This window comes from Crocodylus porosus, unplaced genomic scaffold (assembly GCF_001723895.1).
Source record: "Crocodylus porosus isolate Cpor-Errol unplaced genomic scaffold, CroPor_comp1, whole genome shotgun sequence".
Lineage (NCBI taxonomy): Eukaryota > Metazoa > Chordata > Crocodylia > Crocodylidae > Crocodylus > Crocodylus porosus.
This window is the reverse complement of record NW_017728948.1, coordinates 63,844,739-63,863,132: the sequence shown is the minus strand read 5'-3', so window position 1 is coordinate 63,863,132 and position 18,394 is coordinate 63,844,739. Positions and strand designations below refer to the sequence as shown.

The window sequence follows — 18,394 nt, the reverse complement described above, 5'->3', positions numbered from 1 at the left end:
AATGTTATAAATGGGGGATTGGTTCCTGAACCAAGGCCCGATACCCTATTTTCACCAAAAATAATCCAGAATTTTGTACTCAATCAATTATAGATGAGTAATATAGCAACATTAATGTATTTATATTGTAAATAGCAATACTATTGATTTGGAAGGACTTCTTTGAGGTGACTTTACTGGATTTTTTGAAGGGCTCTTGGCTGGAGTCTTCTCAGGAGTCTTGGCTGCAGGTTTTTCTGGAGTCTTGTCTGCTTTCTTAAAGAAAGTATCCAAGGAAATTTGGACAGATGTTCTCCAGGGAGATGGGCAATGCAGCAAACTTGTTTGCTGGTGTGACACTGCATCGGATCAAACCTCATAAAGTAGAAACTGAGGTCGAAAGTTGAAATTTACAAATGTCGTAAATGCTGTTCACTGTAAGTTGAGGACTGCCTGTAACCACTGTTAATGATAGGACTGGTGACTGAAGATGTAAAATCCTAGCACATTAGAGGTTTAGGAAGCTGCACAATTTTACCATCACAGCAAACACATTACTCATTATAATGAAGAATAAACCCTTCATGAGATTCAAACTCTACAAACTGCTGACACAGATCATTCTAAATAAAGTCATATCTGTTCTCACTTTGAGTTAGGAAGTGGATCATTTAGTTCTTCAGCTAATAATTCTCCACTCATAGCAAGGGAATTACATGCACCTCAGGTGACCCCCACTCACCTGATCACTGCTTGGAAAATATCGAATAATAATTCCTAAAAGCCCACCAGCTGCTACTCCAACTGCAACCTCTAGCACCCCTCGGAGGACACTGTAAAGCGTGGAACCTGGTCACAAATCATGAGAAGAGGGTTTAGAGAAGAAAGCATTCACATTCAGCCTCTTTCATGCCACACCCTAGCCACTACCTCCAACACAGAATATAGGAAAGCAGCCCGACTCACATTTGGGAGAAAAATATATAGGGCTTGATGTAATCTCACATTCAAAGTAATCCTGCATTTTGAACTACATGTGGAGAGGTTCCTTCCCTCTCCCCTGAGGGAATACAAGGATGCAGAGACCATGTAGGAGGATGGAAGTAGCGAGTATGTTGCATGCTCTCTCCTCATAACTGAAGACATCCATCCACTTAAATAATGAGCAGTTGAGATTTTGGTGTTTTCTCTAGGGTATAGCAATTCCAAGGCAGGAACAAGGCTGTGGAACAGGAGCTTTTCAGCATACTAGGCTCTGTTTAGGACCCTGGGTCAGTGTAGAAATTCACACTGCCATTGGCAGAACTGATTTCTCCATTTGTATTTCTAAATAAAAATTAGAGTACTGACTGGAGACAACTACGGCAGTGCAGCTTGTCTAGGAACACTACCAACAGAAGACTAGGGAAGAGCTCAGAATCAAGGTGTTCTCTCATAGATGCCCCATAATCTGCAGTATCAGTATTTGATGTCCCCATAAATCCTTAGGGTCTATACTGTTGCAAGGCAACATTCTGCCCCTCATATGTGGCTGCTATGGGTGAGAAAATATCTGGAAAGAAGATGGAGACTTTATTCCTCATGTGGTTTTGGGGTGGGGTTTTTTTTTGTTGGGGGGACTTGGAGAGGGAGGGGGGAATGGAATGATATAGTTCACATGTGAAAAGTGACAAGCATTTTCTGAAACAGATTAGTTCAGTTTATGAAAAATTACTTAAAACAATTTAATTTCCAATATTTTCTTGAGAGATGAAGGAAATGTATGCTATATTTATAGGCGATGACTGGTGAAAGCCATCCTTCATCAGTGCTCAGAAGTGAGAAAAGCTGTTCATAAAATTCTCACTGATAAAAATGACTACTATGAGCTTCAACCTCACCATCCCTCCATCCAACTTTCTCTTGAATACTCCAGCACCAACATCTCCTTTTTAGACACAATGATCAGTATCCAGAATGATAAAATACAGACCACGTTATACAAGAAACCCACAGACCAACATACATATCTGCACAGAACCAGCAATCACCCTAAACACACCTAAACAGCTGTGATATACAGGCATGCCCTCAAATACCACCGAATTTGCACTGAGGAGAACCCCCAGGATTGCTACCTCACCAATCTTAAAAAGGCTTTTACCCAACAAGGACACTCCTCCAGAGGTAGATTACACATTTGAAAGAGCCACCCGGATACCATGTGAAGAACTGCTGCAGTACAGAAGAAACCTCCCCACGAATTGCACACTGCTGGTTATGACATATCACCCCTCCCTCAAACCCATACGGAAAATCCTCAAACAACTGCAATCCATACTAGAAAGAGACCCTATTCTTAAAAAGGTCTTCCCAGAGCCACCCATCCTAACCTTCAAACAAGCACTGAACTTCACTAACCTCATCACCAGAAGCAAACTTCCTCAAGCCCAGAACACACCAAATCGATCCAGACCATGCTATGACAAGAAATGCAAAACCTGCCAACACATCACCACCCCCACAATTACTACACCCCACGACAGAACCATCAGCATTCCCGGATCTTGCAGCTGCACCTCCAGAAATGTAATACATCTCATCCAGTGCAACAAATGCCCTGATGGAAAATACATAGGAGAGACCAAATAACAACCGCACACCAGAATGAATGCACACTGTAACTCTATCAAAGACAAGAATACCCAGTTACCTGTGGGGGCACATCTCACAAGAAAACCACTCTCTCTCTCCAATCTCTCAGTCCTGATCATCAAACGAAACTTACAAAACACTTCCCAGAGATGAGCCTACAAATTCCACTTCATCAAACTCCTGGATACTAAAAATCAAGGACTAAATATAGACATTGCATTTATGACACATTATAACCTGCCTGACAGCTGACTCCCCAGGTACTTCTCCACTATTCATCCCCTTTCTCCAGCCCCAACCCAGCCTGTCTCACCCACTGACTCCTCAATTTACTTCTTCACTGACTGCCTGTCCTGTATGCATACCAGCCCAACCTCTGGCTTCTTTACTTTTCATTCCATCCAGGAAGAGCACACATCAACTGCTGAAACTTCCTCAGCCTGACAAAGGGTTTTTGAACCCAAAAGATTGTTTAAAATTTTTTTTTCCAACTACTGAAGTTGGTCTAATAAAAGATATCAGATTCACTCAAAGAATTTTGTCTGCCTATGAGCTTCAATTAGGATTCCTCTAAAAAAGTTCCCCTTGGAGAGTGAAAGGAGCTTTCAGAGAACAGAACTTCTAACATCTGGTTAGTTTTCTCCTGTTTTAATCAATTGTAATATTTTTCCCATAAAAATTTAGCTTAAGGAAAGCTAGATTATAGATGTTTGTCCAGCAGACTCTACTTCACATGAACAGTGAGAACACAGGGAGGGAGGGAGCTGGCCATGGCTGGGACTGCTGTCCAGCCAGGAGGGTGTGTGGGGCTTGGGGTTCCGGGCTGCAATGCACAGCTGCAGGGTGCCAGTAGGGAGTGGGACAGGGCCCCAGGTGGTTTGTCAGGGGGTGGGGGGCTGGCTCCCTACCACGGCACACACTCCTGAGGGGGGCAGGGGGGACTTGTGCCCCTTAGATCTGTGCACAGGGCAGGCGTGGGCTGCAGATGCAGGCTCCTGCCCTGCTGCCCTAGCGGTGCACCTGCTGTGCTTGGGGCTGCTTTGAGAGGTGCAAACCTGCACCGCTGCCCTCAAAGCAGTCCTGTATGCAGGAGGCACATCGCCAAGGCAGCAGAGCTCTCAGAATTGAGTAGCTTCTCCACGTGGCCCTGCTGTGCCCTGCCATGCTGGGTTGTACCTGCTGGGGTGTGGAGGCCCTGGGGGAGGGCAGCAGGGTGGGAGTCCATGCCTGCAGTCTGTGCCTGCCCTTCTCACAGATCTGGAGGGTACAGGTTCCCCCTGCCCCCTTTGGGAGCATGTGCTGTGGTGGGGAGCCAGCCGCACCCCTCCCCTCACCTGCTGCAGCGGGGAGCATGGCAGGGGCTGTGGACCCAGGTCCGTAGCCCTGGCAGCTGGGAGCCCCCTCTGGCCAGGCTAAATAAACAGGGGCTGTGAGTGGGGGGTGAGGGACACCAGCAAGGCTGTGGGGGCAGTGTCGGGGGGTGGGGAAATGAGAGGCACAAGCAGGCTTGGGGGGGAGTCTGTGGGGAGCCTTTCGTTTTAATAATGGATTTAAGGGCGTTTATTAGAGGATTTGTGATCTCTTTTAATCAGAGAATTTGCAATTTTATATCAGGGAAAACCAGAATCCCTGGTCATCACAAATCCACAAGAAATACTGATGCACAAAGAATCTAAGCACCTTGATGAAGGATACCAAGGGTAAGTGACAGTGTTGAGAAAAAAACTCAGATCTCCCAATTACCAGCATCATGTAAACATGTTTTCCTGTATATAAAAGTACCTGTTTAGCACCATAATCTTGGTGAATCAAGAGACCATTTGGGACTTTTAGATCAAGGAAGCATGTCAGAAAGATGTAGTGTAACGGGGTCCAACCACAGCAGCTGGGTGAGTGTGAAGCTGGGGGAGTTAATCTATTACGGCTGTATAGCACAAAAATCTCAAAACTGAGAATGCCTTGTGCAGGCCCCTCTGCATATGTGCAACTTCTCTCCATTGTTGGAGTTACCAGCATCTATCAAAACTCCTTTTGATTCATAAAATTAATTTATAACAATTCCATCACACTAGACAATAGATTTCTTAAAACATTTCTAAATAGGCCTTGGCTTTTGCCATCTCTGAATTTGCTGGCATACCTGCAGAGAAAGCCATGCCTAAACAGGTATTGAAACCTGTGATCGCCAAGATGTCATCAATGCTTCCAGAAGCCATTAGCAAGGTAGGGATTCCCTTTTCAACACCATATCCTCCTGCCTGCAAAATCAGCATAGAGGGGACCACAACAGCTGGAGAGACAGCACCTAGAACAAAACTAAAAAATGCACAATCCTTAAGAATGAAATATGAAACTGGGAAAGCTATCAGTCCCTTTTCCTCCATTACAAATATATAAAAGTTCCATTTTTAGGTGCTGTCCTTTCTCTGAACTGCTCACAACCAAGATGTGTAAACTGGCAGTCCATGTTTGCTACCCCACCAATTCAGTGGTGTCAAAATACAGAGCTTGATGGCATAAGATGGAAAAGCAGTGCTCCCTCAACAATACTGCTCCAAAAACAGAGGGCTTACTGGATGTTTACACTTGCTTTTAATAGCTAGTGCTCTTTAAGTAACGTTCTGAATGCTAATACTTACTGGTCCGAGTAGTATGTCTACAATAATATTTCTTCCTGACCCCAAAGACCTTCTGTGTTTCAGACAAAGCCATGAGAATCCTGACCTGATTTACTTACTTTCTTTAAGCCACCCTCTAGTAACCTCCTTCCTAAGACCAGAATCTCTGCCAGAGAATTGTGGTACAGCTAGATTTCCTTCATAATGTGAACATCTTCCTCAAACCAGCTCTAAGAACATGGCACGAAACACTTTCTTACAGGGCCTGGAACAGCATTTTACCATGAGGTAACCAGTAGTGAACCTTCATCTTCTGCCTGGCAGTACATTAGTCATATGTTTAGACCCTGGGGATACCTGTGTCATGCATTAATTCAAGAAAAGATCCCTAGCGGATAGACAGGCACCATCATAGTAAAAAGTCATTCAGTTTTGTTATATAGGAGAAAGGAAAGTAAGTTACCCTAATATAAATCCCCATTGCCATGGCAAACCCAAGAGGAAATGGGAGAGAATAGCAGCAGCACAAGTCTCTGAGATGCAGGGCCCAAAAGAAAGCCTTAGACAGACTGCCTTTAATTTCATAAGTGCCTGAAACATAAACATATATTTTCACATTAGCAACAGTAACAACACTTTGATTTCATAAAAGGCAAAAGCATTTTAAGATCCACTCAGGTTTATAAAAAAATGTACTGTTGCCCTTGTATAGTACAGTGAAGTTCATTGTAAAACTTCATTTCCATGCATCGGGGTGCCAAACATACAGCCCACAGAGCTGTCGTCTGGCCTCCAGGGCTTCTAGAGGGGCTGGGAATTTGGGGACAAGGTCCTGTTAGGGACATAGGTTGGTGGCACAGAGCAACAACTGTGTTAAACCCTGTGGCTCCTTCATTTTCCAAAGTTAGGGGGTACTTGCTACTTAAAAGGTTGAGAAACACTGGTCTATACCATGGGAGAGTATTGCTGCAATTACACTAATGCCTGGGTACCAATAACTAGAACTACGTTACATCTATACTACAGACCACTAAAATTACCACAGGGAGAAAAAAAATGGACTCAAAGATTTGGTCTGAAAATATATACACTACAAAGGGAAAACAGCATCTAATTACTGAAGTCATCATCCAACTGTGGGCAATGTCAAGCCACCTAACACTAAAAGGCCCTTTCAATACAGAGCTCAATGATGCTATTAAGAAAATGTTAGAGAAGACTAGAACTGGTGTAACCTAATGCTTTCTGGCATTTTCTTTAGTTGTAAAAGCAAAAAACAATTTCTGGTCATATTATAAACTCCCTACCAAGCCTTTACCTTGCCTAAAAAAAGTGGTCAGGGTCATCCTACCTGGTCAACATTTAATGGCTTGATTGCAGTTCTGAGTTTTGGAAAAAGACAGGAGCTCTCATTAGCTAGCTCCTTCCTTTTTCATGTTGGGAATCTATCCAGCCTCACTGACTGGAAGAGGAATTATTTTTTGCTCGCAAAGACAAGACAAAGGCTTTACAGGAAAAGCTAACTAAATCAATTAAAATTTATACTGCTTGCAAATCAAGATAAGAGTGCATATCACTGTGAGGACCTACTCCCAAAAAACAAAAACTTCTTTAGGGGAAAAGAGGAGGGAGAAGATCACAAAACAGTCTGGCTCAGCCTATTTTATGAATTCAGCACAGAGTATTGATTTTATTAACCTTCCCTGATGGAATACTTTATCTTATTTTCAATTTTGAAGCAGATGCAATAGCAAAAACCTTTCATACAAAAGTTTTTGAGACTGAACAGTTTGATTACACCTTCGAAAATAGTTTGTCAAATATTTTGTATTTGTACATTAGTATATCAGAAACACTCTGTACTGTACCTTTGCATCAAGGCCAAGCCCTGCTCGGATCAAGATAATGGAAAGGGCAATATTTCTCAGTACTGCTGACCAGTTTGTCTTTATCTGGACTATGTCACTGATGACAGGGGTGTTGCGGATGAGAAAACCAGCAAGTAACATTCCTTAAAAAAAAAAAAAAGGGCATATCTTTTGAACAAGACATAATCATTCCTATATTACAGAAGTGTCTAGAATCCCAAGATAAGTCCCTGCTGTACTAAGAACTATGGAAACACATAATAAAAAGCAAGGAAACAGTCCTTCTCCTGTTGTTATCCCCATTTTACAGATGGGGGACTCAGGGCCTTGAAATACATTACATTTATTACACTTAAAATGCTATTAACACGTTAACTGTTAAACAGAAACAGTAATCTGGCCATAAGTTAATGCCAACTTATGGTATAATAATAGTAAATGAACCAGCGATATTCCACGTACAATGTACAACAACTTTGTTGCTCGTTTGTAAATGCCTTAAAACGAACATGTGGCATATGGGGACTGACCCACCACAGATTTTGACACTCAGCTGAGTGCAGGGATCCAGCATGGAGCAACCCCAGGGTCCAGAACACAGCCATGCCCACCCAATCCTACATCCAGTGCCCCCATCTGATCCCTGAAGTCAGAGTGGGGGACTGCTATGAGCCTAATATTAAGGTACGTCTTCCCAACCTCAGGCTCACTGAGCACAGCTGCACACCTTGTTTTTAAATTCCCAGGGTGCCCGTGGAAGTGAAAGCTGGGGAACTGAGAGCCCTTGGCTCCCCAACTGCAGGTGCTGCTTCAAGGTGTGAGGTATGGGAAGCTGGAAGGTCCCAGATCACAGGGGATTTAAAGACCTCTGCTGAAGCAGCTTACCTGGACTTCCCCACTAGGGACTTTAAATCCCATGCCCAGCAGCTCTGGTCAGGCTGCCCAGCACAGAGGTTCAGAAGCTGCCAGCAAGGTGGGGGAGGAGTGAGCAAAGGGCTCAGCCACTTGTAGACTTTATTATGATTATGAACCTGAGCTCCCCATGCACTGGCAAGTAATAATGGCATGACTGGGATCTGATCCCTGATTCCACAATCACACTTCCTTCCATGCATGTGTAAAATAGCAGGAGGCACGATTGTTGGGACTGGGGATCAGATCCTAGTCAACCATTAAATGAATGTGTGCCAGAGTCATAAGACACAGAGATTATGACACTTCTGTTCAGTGTTATCCACTGAGCATATACGGCACTTGGATACACAATAGACTACAGAATGGAAATTTTCCATCCATGTGTAGGCCATTATAGAACACACAGCCAACCAGGGGCATAGACAATTTTTTATTTTTTAAATGATACTTGTTTTTTTTGTTTTTACAGAGGAAAGGAAGATTATTTAATACTTGTCATTTATTTTAAATAAAGAAATGGTCAAGAACTGCAACACTTTGCTCCTTTGATAATCTGGCCCACAATATTTCACAGTATAAAAATTAAACTCTTTGTTTTTAGTTCTTTAAGAATTCATGAAAAGGAATTAGGAAAAGAATTTTAGTCTTCTACTCCTATTTGCTAGGTAACTACTAATCAAATTCTACCACTTGCAAATATTTATTTGGCAGTTATTTTCCACTTTGATGTTTTTGCTGCTTTATATCAGATCTGTTCTATAAATAAAAGATTTTTTTTCACAGTTTTCCACAGACCTGCAATATTCCATTTTAAGGCTTAATCCTGCAAAATGTATACACTGGGGCACAGTTTATTTATATTTCTTTTATGAAATTTAACACAATACAGTGGAGTCGCATCTTATGTGGGAGTTAGGTTCTGAAGTCAGCGTGTAAGGCGAAAATCACATATAGTCAAAATTGCGATGAGATGCTCACACTATGAGACACACATGGGAACTGAGACCAACTGAGAGAACAGCAGATTCACGTCTCCCATCTCATGGTCGCTCCAGGGCATACACTCATTGAGTGGAATGACGGGCGGATGGAATCTCCTGCACTATTTAAATTGTTATTTTTCTCTTTTTTTTTTTTTGCCAAGCGCGTATAGTTGAATTTGCGTAAGTTAAATGCGCATGTGATGCAACTCCACTGTACAGACTTTAAAAAAAATACCGCACTGAAGTCAGCCACAGAATGCTGGCCCTGCTCTAATAAGCCTTGACTGTGGCTTTTATTTGACCCGGAATAACATTTTAGGCACTTTTTGTTCTTCAGACACCCTTCAGGAAAAACATGATTAATTTGTACCTTAGTATGAAAATTACATCAGCATTTGTGTTGCAATACTGGTCACAAGCCTTATGCCATGCTTGTGAAATGTTATTGTTGTTATAACTATACAGTTCTGGTAATCACAGTCTCTTTAGGTCCTTCACTGTCCTATGTAGGGCTGTCTCAGAGAGTGCAGAGAGAAGTTATGTTTATCATGCAAATGACCCCCTGAAAACTCTCTATAGTTGTGTGGTGACAGAGCACTTTAAAAGTGGCCAATTGCATGACAAATTAACTGTCATCTAATGAGAGATCACATGAAGGCGCTCCAAAGTGGAACACCTTAAGAAATTTGTTTCCTAGGATCAATCCGCCAGCATGATCAGGGCTTAGCTCCATCAGCCTGGCCCCCCACCAGTGCTATCTGCAAAAAGCAGGATAAGGGGGGAGGAGGAGGGGGAGCTGTGGTGCCTGGCCTGAGTTGAAGGGGGGTAGGTGGATTGCAGCTCCCCTGCCTTGTGGCCCCACCTGCCCCTTCTTTCAGTTCAGGCTGGACAAACCCCAGACCACAGCTCCCCCTCCCCACTCCCTTCCTGCAGACAACACTGGAGCTGGGAGGGGGAGTGGGGTTGCAACAGCCCAGCCCTGACTGAGGGACAGGCAGGCAGACTTGATTCCCCCCAACCCAACAGGCTGTCTGTTGGCTTGGGTAGGGAGGAGGAAAGCATGTTGCTCTAACTCATAGTTCTTTATGCAAAGTGCCGTAAGTTAGAGCAGGGACCTGCATGTCTTTCAGTGCCCAGAGATCCCTCAACAGCACACAGAGGATGTACAATGTCCCCCAAGGAAGCTGATGATTCCTTCAAACAGTTTTATCATAATATAAAGCTACCTAGAAGCCACAGGCTAAATTCCACTTAAAAAGGGTAGGTCAAAGGCCAGATATGCATATGCAAAGATTACTTTAGACAGCCGGAGCCAAACTTTTTGGAAGGCTCATCATGAATTAGCCCCACATCCACCCCACTCCAATCCCTTTCCCCTGCCTGATCTGCTTCTCTGCTTTGTTTCCTGCCCAATCTGTTATTGTGTTACCTGTTCCTACTCTTCTTGGACACCCGACTCCCCCCTCTCCAGGACCTCAGTGTCTCCCCGACTATTCTCCTTAGCTCATTGAAGTCTGCCCTCCTGAAGTCTAGGGCTGCCGCCTTGCTGCAGGCCTTTGCCACCTTGCACTGGATGGTGAATTCCAGCAGGCGATGATCGCTGTCACCCAGGTGGTCAAGCACCCGCAGCCCCCTCACCAGGTTGTTGCCCGTGGCCAGCACCAGGTCCAACAGGTTGTCTCCCCTGGTGGGGCTGTGCACCTCCTGGGTTAGATGGAGGTCCTGTATTTCAAGAACCCACGTGAGCAGTCAGACCTGGCTGACTGCTTTTCCCAGCAGATGTCTAGAAAGTTCAGGTCACCCATGATGATGTCTTTTGACCTAACTACCTCTGTGAGCTGACTTAAGAATTCCCCGTCTAGCTCTTCCCCTTGGTTGGGAGGTCTGTAGTAGACCCCCACTGTTAAGTCTCTTTCCCCTCGACTGCCTTGTATTCTAAGATGTGGGGGGATGTGGTCATGTTAGATGGGAGGAATAGGCTGCAATCAGACCTAACAGGTTACAGGGGTGGGCGGATAAGAATAGGATGGGTTTCAACACTGACAAGTACAAGGTGATGCATCTGGGGAGGAAGAACCAGCACCATACCTACAGGCTGGGGAACGCCCTTCTTGTCAGTACAGAGGCAGAAAAGGATCTTGGAGTCATCATTGATGCCAAAATGACCATGGGCCAGCAGTGTGGGGATGCAGTCAGGAAGGCCAACCATACCTTGTCATGCATCCACAGATGCATCTCAAGCAGGTCCAAGGAGGTGATCCTCCCCTTCTATGTGACTGTGGTCAGGCCAGAGCTGGAGTACTGCCTCCAGTTCTGGGTGCCGCACTTCAGGAGGGATGTGGACAACATGGAGAGGGTCCAGAGGAGGGCCACTCGCGTGATCGGGGGCAGCAGGGCAGGCCCTACGAGAGGCTACGGGACCTGAACCTGTTCAGCCTGCACAAGAGAAGGCTGAGGAGGGATCTAGTGGCTTGTAAACTAGTCAGAGGGGACCAGCAGGCATTGGGGGAGTCCCTGTTCCCCTGAGCACTAGCAGGAGTGACTAGAAATAACGGTCACAAGCTGGCAGAGGGTAGGTTCAGGCTAGACACCAAGAGACGCTACTTCACGGTCAGGGCGGCTAGGACCTGGAACCAACTTCCAAGAGAAGTGGTGCTGGCTCCTACCCTGGGGGTCAAGAGGAGGTTAGATGAACACCTTGCTGGGGTCATTTGACCCCAGTACTTTTTCCTGCCATAGCAGGAGGTCGGACTTGATGATCTTCTCAGGTCCCTTCTGACCCTACCAACTATGAAACTATCTGAACTGCTATGCACCACACGCTGAGGCTGGCTGTGCCACTTATGATGCATCTAATAATACATTTATTTTTTTCCCCTTCTTTGATTCCTAGAGGTTCAGATGTTCTTCAAACATGAGAAATCCTTAGCATGAAGATTGTTATAAGCAGCTTACCAGGCATGTGCTATCCTGCTTAGGGTTTTGTTCTTGCCTAAGATTACTTGCCTAACAAGTAGATTCATGCTTACATTATAACTCTTGAATAAAAGACAAAAATCAGAAACTGTAGTTCATTTTAAAAAAACATTTAAACTAGGAACAAAGGATTGGAAGAAACCTTCTCATGCATCAAATCCAGTTCTCAGTACTCCAAACCACATGATCTCTTTGCAAAAATAATTTGTCCTCTTTCTTGTATTCATTTGAATCTCTGCTCATGTGTAAGCCAAATTAATGTAAAACAAGTGCTATCTCTGAATGGTGTTCTACCTAATGTCATATGCCACTTAATTCATGATCTCGGTAACACACATTAAAAAAAAAAAATCACATTTATGGCCCAGAATCTAGTACATGCCTTCAAGCCATCTGCAAGCCCACTTTCTTCAACTACTCAATGTAAGAGGTTAGCAACATATCTCATCAGAAAAATTTTGCTGGACCTTTTTGTTTTGATAGAAAAAGCATTTCCCATTATAGGCAATGTGTAGTGGGGACAGGGGAGGGCAGAGGCCTTCCCCTGAGATTGCCTATTACTGGCTTCTACAGGCAGTTGCTGCTCCCCCCCCCCCCGCCGTCCTTGTCACTGATGGGGCCAGTGGCAGCTGCAGGCAGTCCCTGCTCGCTACCCTCCCCCACCAACAACAGCTGCAGACAGTCCCTACTCACTGCCATGGTGCCTCCCCAGCTGTGGGAGACACCAGTCATTCATGCTTCCCATAAAGTCCAAACACTCTGCAAAACTATGCCGATTTCATTTAGGGACAAACTTTACAAAAAGTTTCCAATGTGAAAAAGATGAGATTTCAACATTTGTATAATGACATGGGTTGAATTTGTGTGACAATTTTCATCTCAATTTTTTATTTTATTTTTTTTGTATTATAAAAAAAGAAATGAAATAGAAAAAAAAAAGCATTTTGACTAATCTAAAATAACTTTCTTTAAAATTTTCCATTGCAGAGAATTTGGATTTTTTCAGGTTTTCCTATTATTTAAAAAAACAAAGCAAAAAACAAAAATCAACCCCCCCCAAAAAAAATACAAATTCCAAAAACTTGCAGGAAATGGATTGGTCATCTTTCGGTCAGCAACTTGTGACAAAATCTGGTGTCAAGTCAGCAATCACAGTAGAAAGTTTGCATCAAGGCAATCAGAAGCAGTAGAAACAGATTGTTTGGGATAAGTTGTGGAGAAAGATATTTTTAACATCCTCCCCTTTAAAACATTTTCAAAACCTGCCCAAGATAGATGTAAGAGAGATCAACAGTAGCATCTAACACATTATGAATTCATTATTATGTGAACTGTGAACTGGTTGATTGTGCTCACACCTAACAATCCTGGATTCAAATTCTAGGGTGGCTATAGTTCAGGGACTGAGAACTATTGAAAGGATATTGAACTTTGTGGCTCAGGGAGAAAGCCAGGCCCTGAAAATTAAGATATCAGAATGAGACAAAATAGGATGGGGGCGGTAAAGGGGAGGGGAGGGGAAGGGAGAAGAAAGAGTAGATTTTCCTGCACTGGCTTGTTCTAGGGTTTTTGCGTCTTCCTCCAAAGCATTTGATGTCAATTGATCCCAAAGCCAGGATTACAGACTAAACAGACCTTGCGTCTCATCCAATATGCAAAGTCACATGTTTTTAACCAAAATTTCTGAGCCCCAAATCTCATCATACTATTCAAACAATATTATGCAAGGCAAAAGTAAAAGAAGAAAGAATATGGAACATGAGACTTACCGAGAAGAGGAGGTAGAGATGGCAGTGTAGGTATTTTAATAAGCCCAAATATTTTACCTCCAGCGACAGCAAAAAAATAGAGCAGCAAAACTGCGAATAAGTTTCCACCTGGCAGACACTCTTTCCCTGTAATAGCCCAGGCCACAGCCCAAATTAGAGCTACTGCTGCAACTGCAACAAGAAAGCAACCATGTGATTAATCCTCTTTCAGAATAGACTCGGTTCAATTTTCATTCATGTTTGCAATTTTTTTGGGTGTGATCAGTGATTTACTTTATTTAGATTTAATGCCAGTTTCCCATAATAAGCTTTCATATTCAGATTGTGAATTGACCCTCTGCTTTTGCAGGAACTGAAATACTGCAATAAGCCATAAGAGGGTGTTAGGAATACTGCACTGCATATGAGGAAATGAGTTTATAGGGCTGGGAATGGGGTGGAAGGCTATCACAGACATAAGGAATCTCCACGACTTGGGAAGCTTTGCAACCATGGGCAAGGTAATAATTTATCATCTCACTCAACTTCCAGAGCAGCTAACATTGTTCTAATGAATAGGTCCAAACTGTCCTTGAAGCCAGTACCTTGGTTTAAAAAACCTTAGACATTAGGATTAACCCCAAAGTAACAAAATGAAGTGGTTTATTAATGACCTAATTTCAACAAAAACCCATTTATTGCACCAGAAATATAATGAGATTATATTATTCTTTACAGTTTGTTTGTGGCTGATAACATTAAACAATTTTAAGAGTTAACACCACTGAACAGAATGATTGAGATAATGAGAGGAGTGTAAACAAGGAGCAGTCAGGTAGTAGTGGAAAATACTAATAAGTCAAGTCCTTGTTCTCCATCAAAATTCTTCCTTCAGAGCAGCTAAAGATTAGAAAATCTGGTTGAAAGCAATAATCTTTCTTCACTATTTATGAAAAAAACCCATTGTCTATAATATCTAGAAAACTCAGCACATGTTGTCTACTCTCCCCTTGAACAGATGACATGCTTTCCCTTTCATACCATTTGTCACTATTTGGGCAAGCAAGCCCTGAGGAGGACAAACACATCTTTGCCTCAGTTTCCTTGAATGCTTGGACTCTGTCTCAGGTTGCTGTACATGGTTATTTAGTAGAGCAGTTGCTTCTGTTTGTATATTTCCATCTGTGCCTTTGGAGTCCAAGGTGGCAGCTTCCTAAATTAAAGCAAAACTCTCTCAGAAACAATATCATATTAATTTGTAATGAACTACTACATTAATTATCACGCATTGCTCACTGTAGGCCAGGTTTTCTAAATCAGGGCTTTTTTTTTCTTGTAAATATATGTAGCACAAAGCACATTGTGAGATAAGATTTACTTGCAAGCCTTTCCATTATAAATGACATGGATCACCAGTCATGACTGCCTAACTTGACTGTGGAAAAGCAACATCAAGAATGTAAGCAAGATATTTTAAAGTTGTATTTTAATGCAAATACAGTTGCTGGAAGAAAACATCCTGTTGCCCATAGTTTGAGAATCACTGAAGCAGTCCTAGGATTTATATACGGTTGTTTGCAACACCTAAACCAACTGATCTTCCACTCTAAGTTGAAGTTATGATCACTATTTTTGAATGGTCACACACACCAAGGAGAAAAAATACAGCATATAAAGTAACTGAGAGGGACGTAAGTTCCATTTGTAAAATTAATCTCTGTTAACGTTTTAATGAATCTGGGGACCTAAGAAAAAGGAGAGCCTGAATACAGGTCGTATTTGCAATTACCTGAGTTTTCTGATACACAGGAATAATACCACTGACCACATCAATAGCTGGCTCTGGATCTTCAGTCTCATCTACAATATCCTCCTCCTTCACCATCTTGAGATCTAGAGCAAAACAATAAAATGGTTATGAAACATGAAGAGAAAAAAAAAATCAAACCATATCACATTCATCCATTTCAGAACTTTTCAATGCTATTTTTTTCTTTCCCAATTTAAAGAAAAAAACGTAATGGAAACCAGCATATATGCAATGAAGATTTTGTATGCAAAAATCACCTATGCTTGAAGAAGTTTGCTAAGGTTGTAAAACTTGAAACCTGCATGTATCACAACTATGGTTGTCTTTAAAACCTTAAACACACAACAATGCCATGGTCCAATATGTACTTTTTAAGCCTAGCAGGAACAAGGAGGAAAAGAATCTGTTTTGTCTGTTATTCCTGAACCATGAAACACAGATGCATCATGAGTAGATGATTCAGGAAAGTCAGCAGGATCTGCGGGCACTGTAATGCAACTGAACGTTCAGAAAATTAAGAGCAAGCAATTGCAACTTTTACAGCATACGTGCGAATTGAGATTTTCCATAGACTAAGACTTAGACAAGTCTATACTGATTTTTTCAGGGTCCCTGAAAGGTGCGTCTCCCAAGGTCAAGTTCCTACCCCAACCATGCTGACAACAGAGCTGTACAAAAAAGTTAAATGACACTGAATGAAGATCGTAAATATGTATTACTCTACTGTTTTCATCTAATGTGTTAGCTGAACATCTTATGTCATCTAATACCAACATATGTTTCAAAGCATTCACTGAACAAAGCATGTCATCTCCTCTGCCTCTCAGAACAGCCAGCCATCAGTGGGACTGTTGCACTTAGCTTCTAGCCTGGTGAAACATTTAATTAGAATATTCCCTCCTTCAGAATAAATTCATAAAGACCGTACAAACCCTGGTGAGCTCTAATGAGTGTGAGAGAATTCTCCCAGTGCTTTCAGCAGAAGTGTTCAAAACAGTCCCGTCTTTTCTTTCAGTCTGTTCCAGTGTCTTGATACTTTTTCCACTTCTAAGCCTAAGGAGGCAGGAGGGAAGCATCTATCTAAAACTGACCAAGTCCAGCAAATATGACCACATCACCTCAATGCTCAATGTCCACAGTTCCTTACAGACACCAAGTCACAGCCTGGCTTTAGTCATTAGGGAGGAGTCACACTGGCTACCCAATACTCCTCCTTTCCAAAGGGCTGAATACACTGCTTCAAAAGACTGCTCTGGAAGGAAGGGTGCCCTGCAAAGAAGTTAAATCCAGGTACATATTATGTTTTTAGGTAAGGATAAGACTGCGGTGATCCAGAACTCTCCTTTCTTATCCCCACCACAGTTCAAATATGGCAGAGGGACAGTACAGAGCATTCAAGAACTCCAATTCCTTTCACACCCATTTCCCAGCCAGATGCTACATGCTGAAGTCTCTCTCTATTTAACTCTTAATTGCATTACCCCTGAAATTAGAGATTTGTCATTGCTTCCTTTGAGAGCAGAATCGGGCTCCCAGATGCATTTAACCTAGTTTCACATATCTAGTTCTCTGGGGGTTGCATATGTATTCAAGGCCAAGTCTGTGGTTCACTTTGCTATCATTCTCCTCCCACACAGCAAACTCAGGCACTCTTGTCAACTCTACTTTAGCTCTTTGGACGCGAATAGTGTAGCCTAGCAATCACATTACTTTGGCTGAATTTCCACCTGTGTGTGCCACCCAACTCACAAGAAATTGTAGCAGGGACTTCGAGCCAAGATCATCTCGTGGTCTTGATATAAGCATCTGGAAAGGGAGCTGGAGAGCCAGTTCCCACAATTACCAAACCCTCACTTTGTTGTGATACACTTGATAACACAGCGCGGGCTGCCTTGGCAAACAAAAGGAGGCACTGTTCAATTGCCAGACTGAAAACTGGGCGTTTCTGTTTAAATTCTTCTGATGTTAAACTGATATTAATGTATGAAGTGACTCAGCCTACCCAAGAGGAGGCAAAGGCATAAAAAAAGAGGAGGATCAGAGTCCTAGGGATGCAGGGCTGGAAGGGGCCTGAGGCTGGATCATCCCTACCCACTGTCCCATACAAAGTCTTCTGACCCTAGCACCTATGAATCTAGACTTTTTTTTTTGTAAAGACATTTTTTGTGTTCCCAGCCAAATCCAGTCCAAATCCATGAGTCAGTCCAGGACCGTAAGTGGCCCAACAACCTGCAAACATCCCCCACCCCCACCAGGGGCTTCAGGTATTTCCAGTCTTTTGGCAGGCATCCTATGTGCCGGCCCAAGCCTGGGGTTCAGATGTCCCCAAGTATTGCCTGCCCTCAGTCCTGTGGCTGCAGGAGCCAGCTAGGGAGGAGCCTCCCCTTTTCATCAGGTGGGCTTGAAGCCCCAACGCCTCGGGCGGTCCTGAACCACAACAGAAGAGCAGTTATCCCCGGGAGTGCTGAAGGAAAACTGCCTTCCTGGCCCCAGACACGTGGTGGCTCCCCTGCCAGGTGCGGATCTCGACTCTCGGCCAGGGTGCTGCCCACTGCCGCCTCGGAAAAGGCGATGTGAAAACAGGCGCTTGTTTGACCTCTTCGCGCCTGAGGACACTCGGGCCCCGCTTCAGCCTCCTTCCTCTTGTGGCCCCTTTTCTTGCAGCTCCTCACGGCCCCGGCACGGGCACCAGCCCCCTAGGCCACGGGGCCGCTGAAGCTGGACTGGGCGAGCCGCACCCCGCCGCGAGGATGCAGGACGTGGCGGCGAGGAGCCAGGCCGGGCTACCCGGAGGCGCCCGCAGCAACACGGGGTCCCGCCGCCCCCCGCCACCTACCTGGGCCGCGCAACTCCTCGGATGCTC

The 18,394-nt window shown here is 43.7% G+C and overlaps 1 protein-coding gene across 2 annotated transcripts in view; it reads right to left on the bottom strand.

Annotated features, from left to right (window-relative positions):
- Nucleotides 1-18,394, bottom strand: part of SLC9B2 (solute carrier family 9 member B2) — a 26,792-nt gene extending 8,398 nt beyond the window's left edge. Inside the window, exons 1-9 of one of the 2 annotated variants that reach the window (XM_019553094.1) lie at nucleotides 18,368-18,394; nucleotides 16,464-16,584; nucleotides 15,511-15,614; nucleotides 14,763-14,934; nucleotides 13,743-13,913; nucleotides 7,100-7,242; nucleotides 5,695-5,822; nucleotides 4,754-4,929; nucleotides 722-828 (exon numbers count right to left, since the gene is read on the bottom strand). In XM_019553094.1, coding sequence (XP_019408639.1) covers nucleotides 722-828; nucleotides 4,754-4,929; nucleotides 5,695-5,822; nucleotides 7,100-7,242; nucleotides 13,743-13,913; nucleotides 14,763-14,934; nucleotides 15,511-15,606 — 993 coding nt within the window. In that variant the 5' untranslated portion in view covers nucleotides 15,607-15,614; nucleotides 16,464-16,584; nucleotides 18,368-18,394. The remainder of the gene's footprint in view (nucleotides 1-721; nucleotides 829-4,753; nucleotides 4,930-5,694; nucleotides 5,823-7,099; nucleotides 7,243-13,742; nucleotides 13,914-14,762; nucleotides 14,935-15,510; nucleotides 15,615-16,463; nucleotides 16,585-18,367) is intronic. The other variant, XM_019553095.1, reaches the window with a different exon arrangement.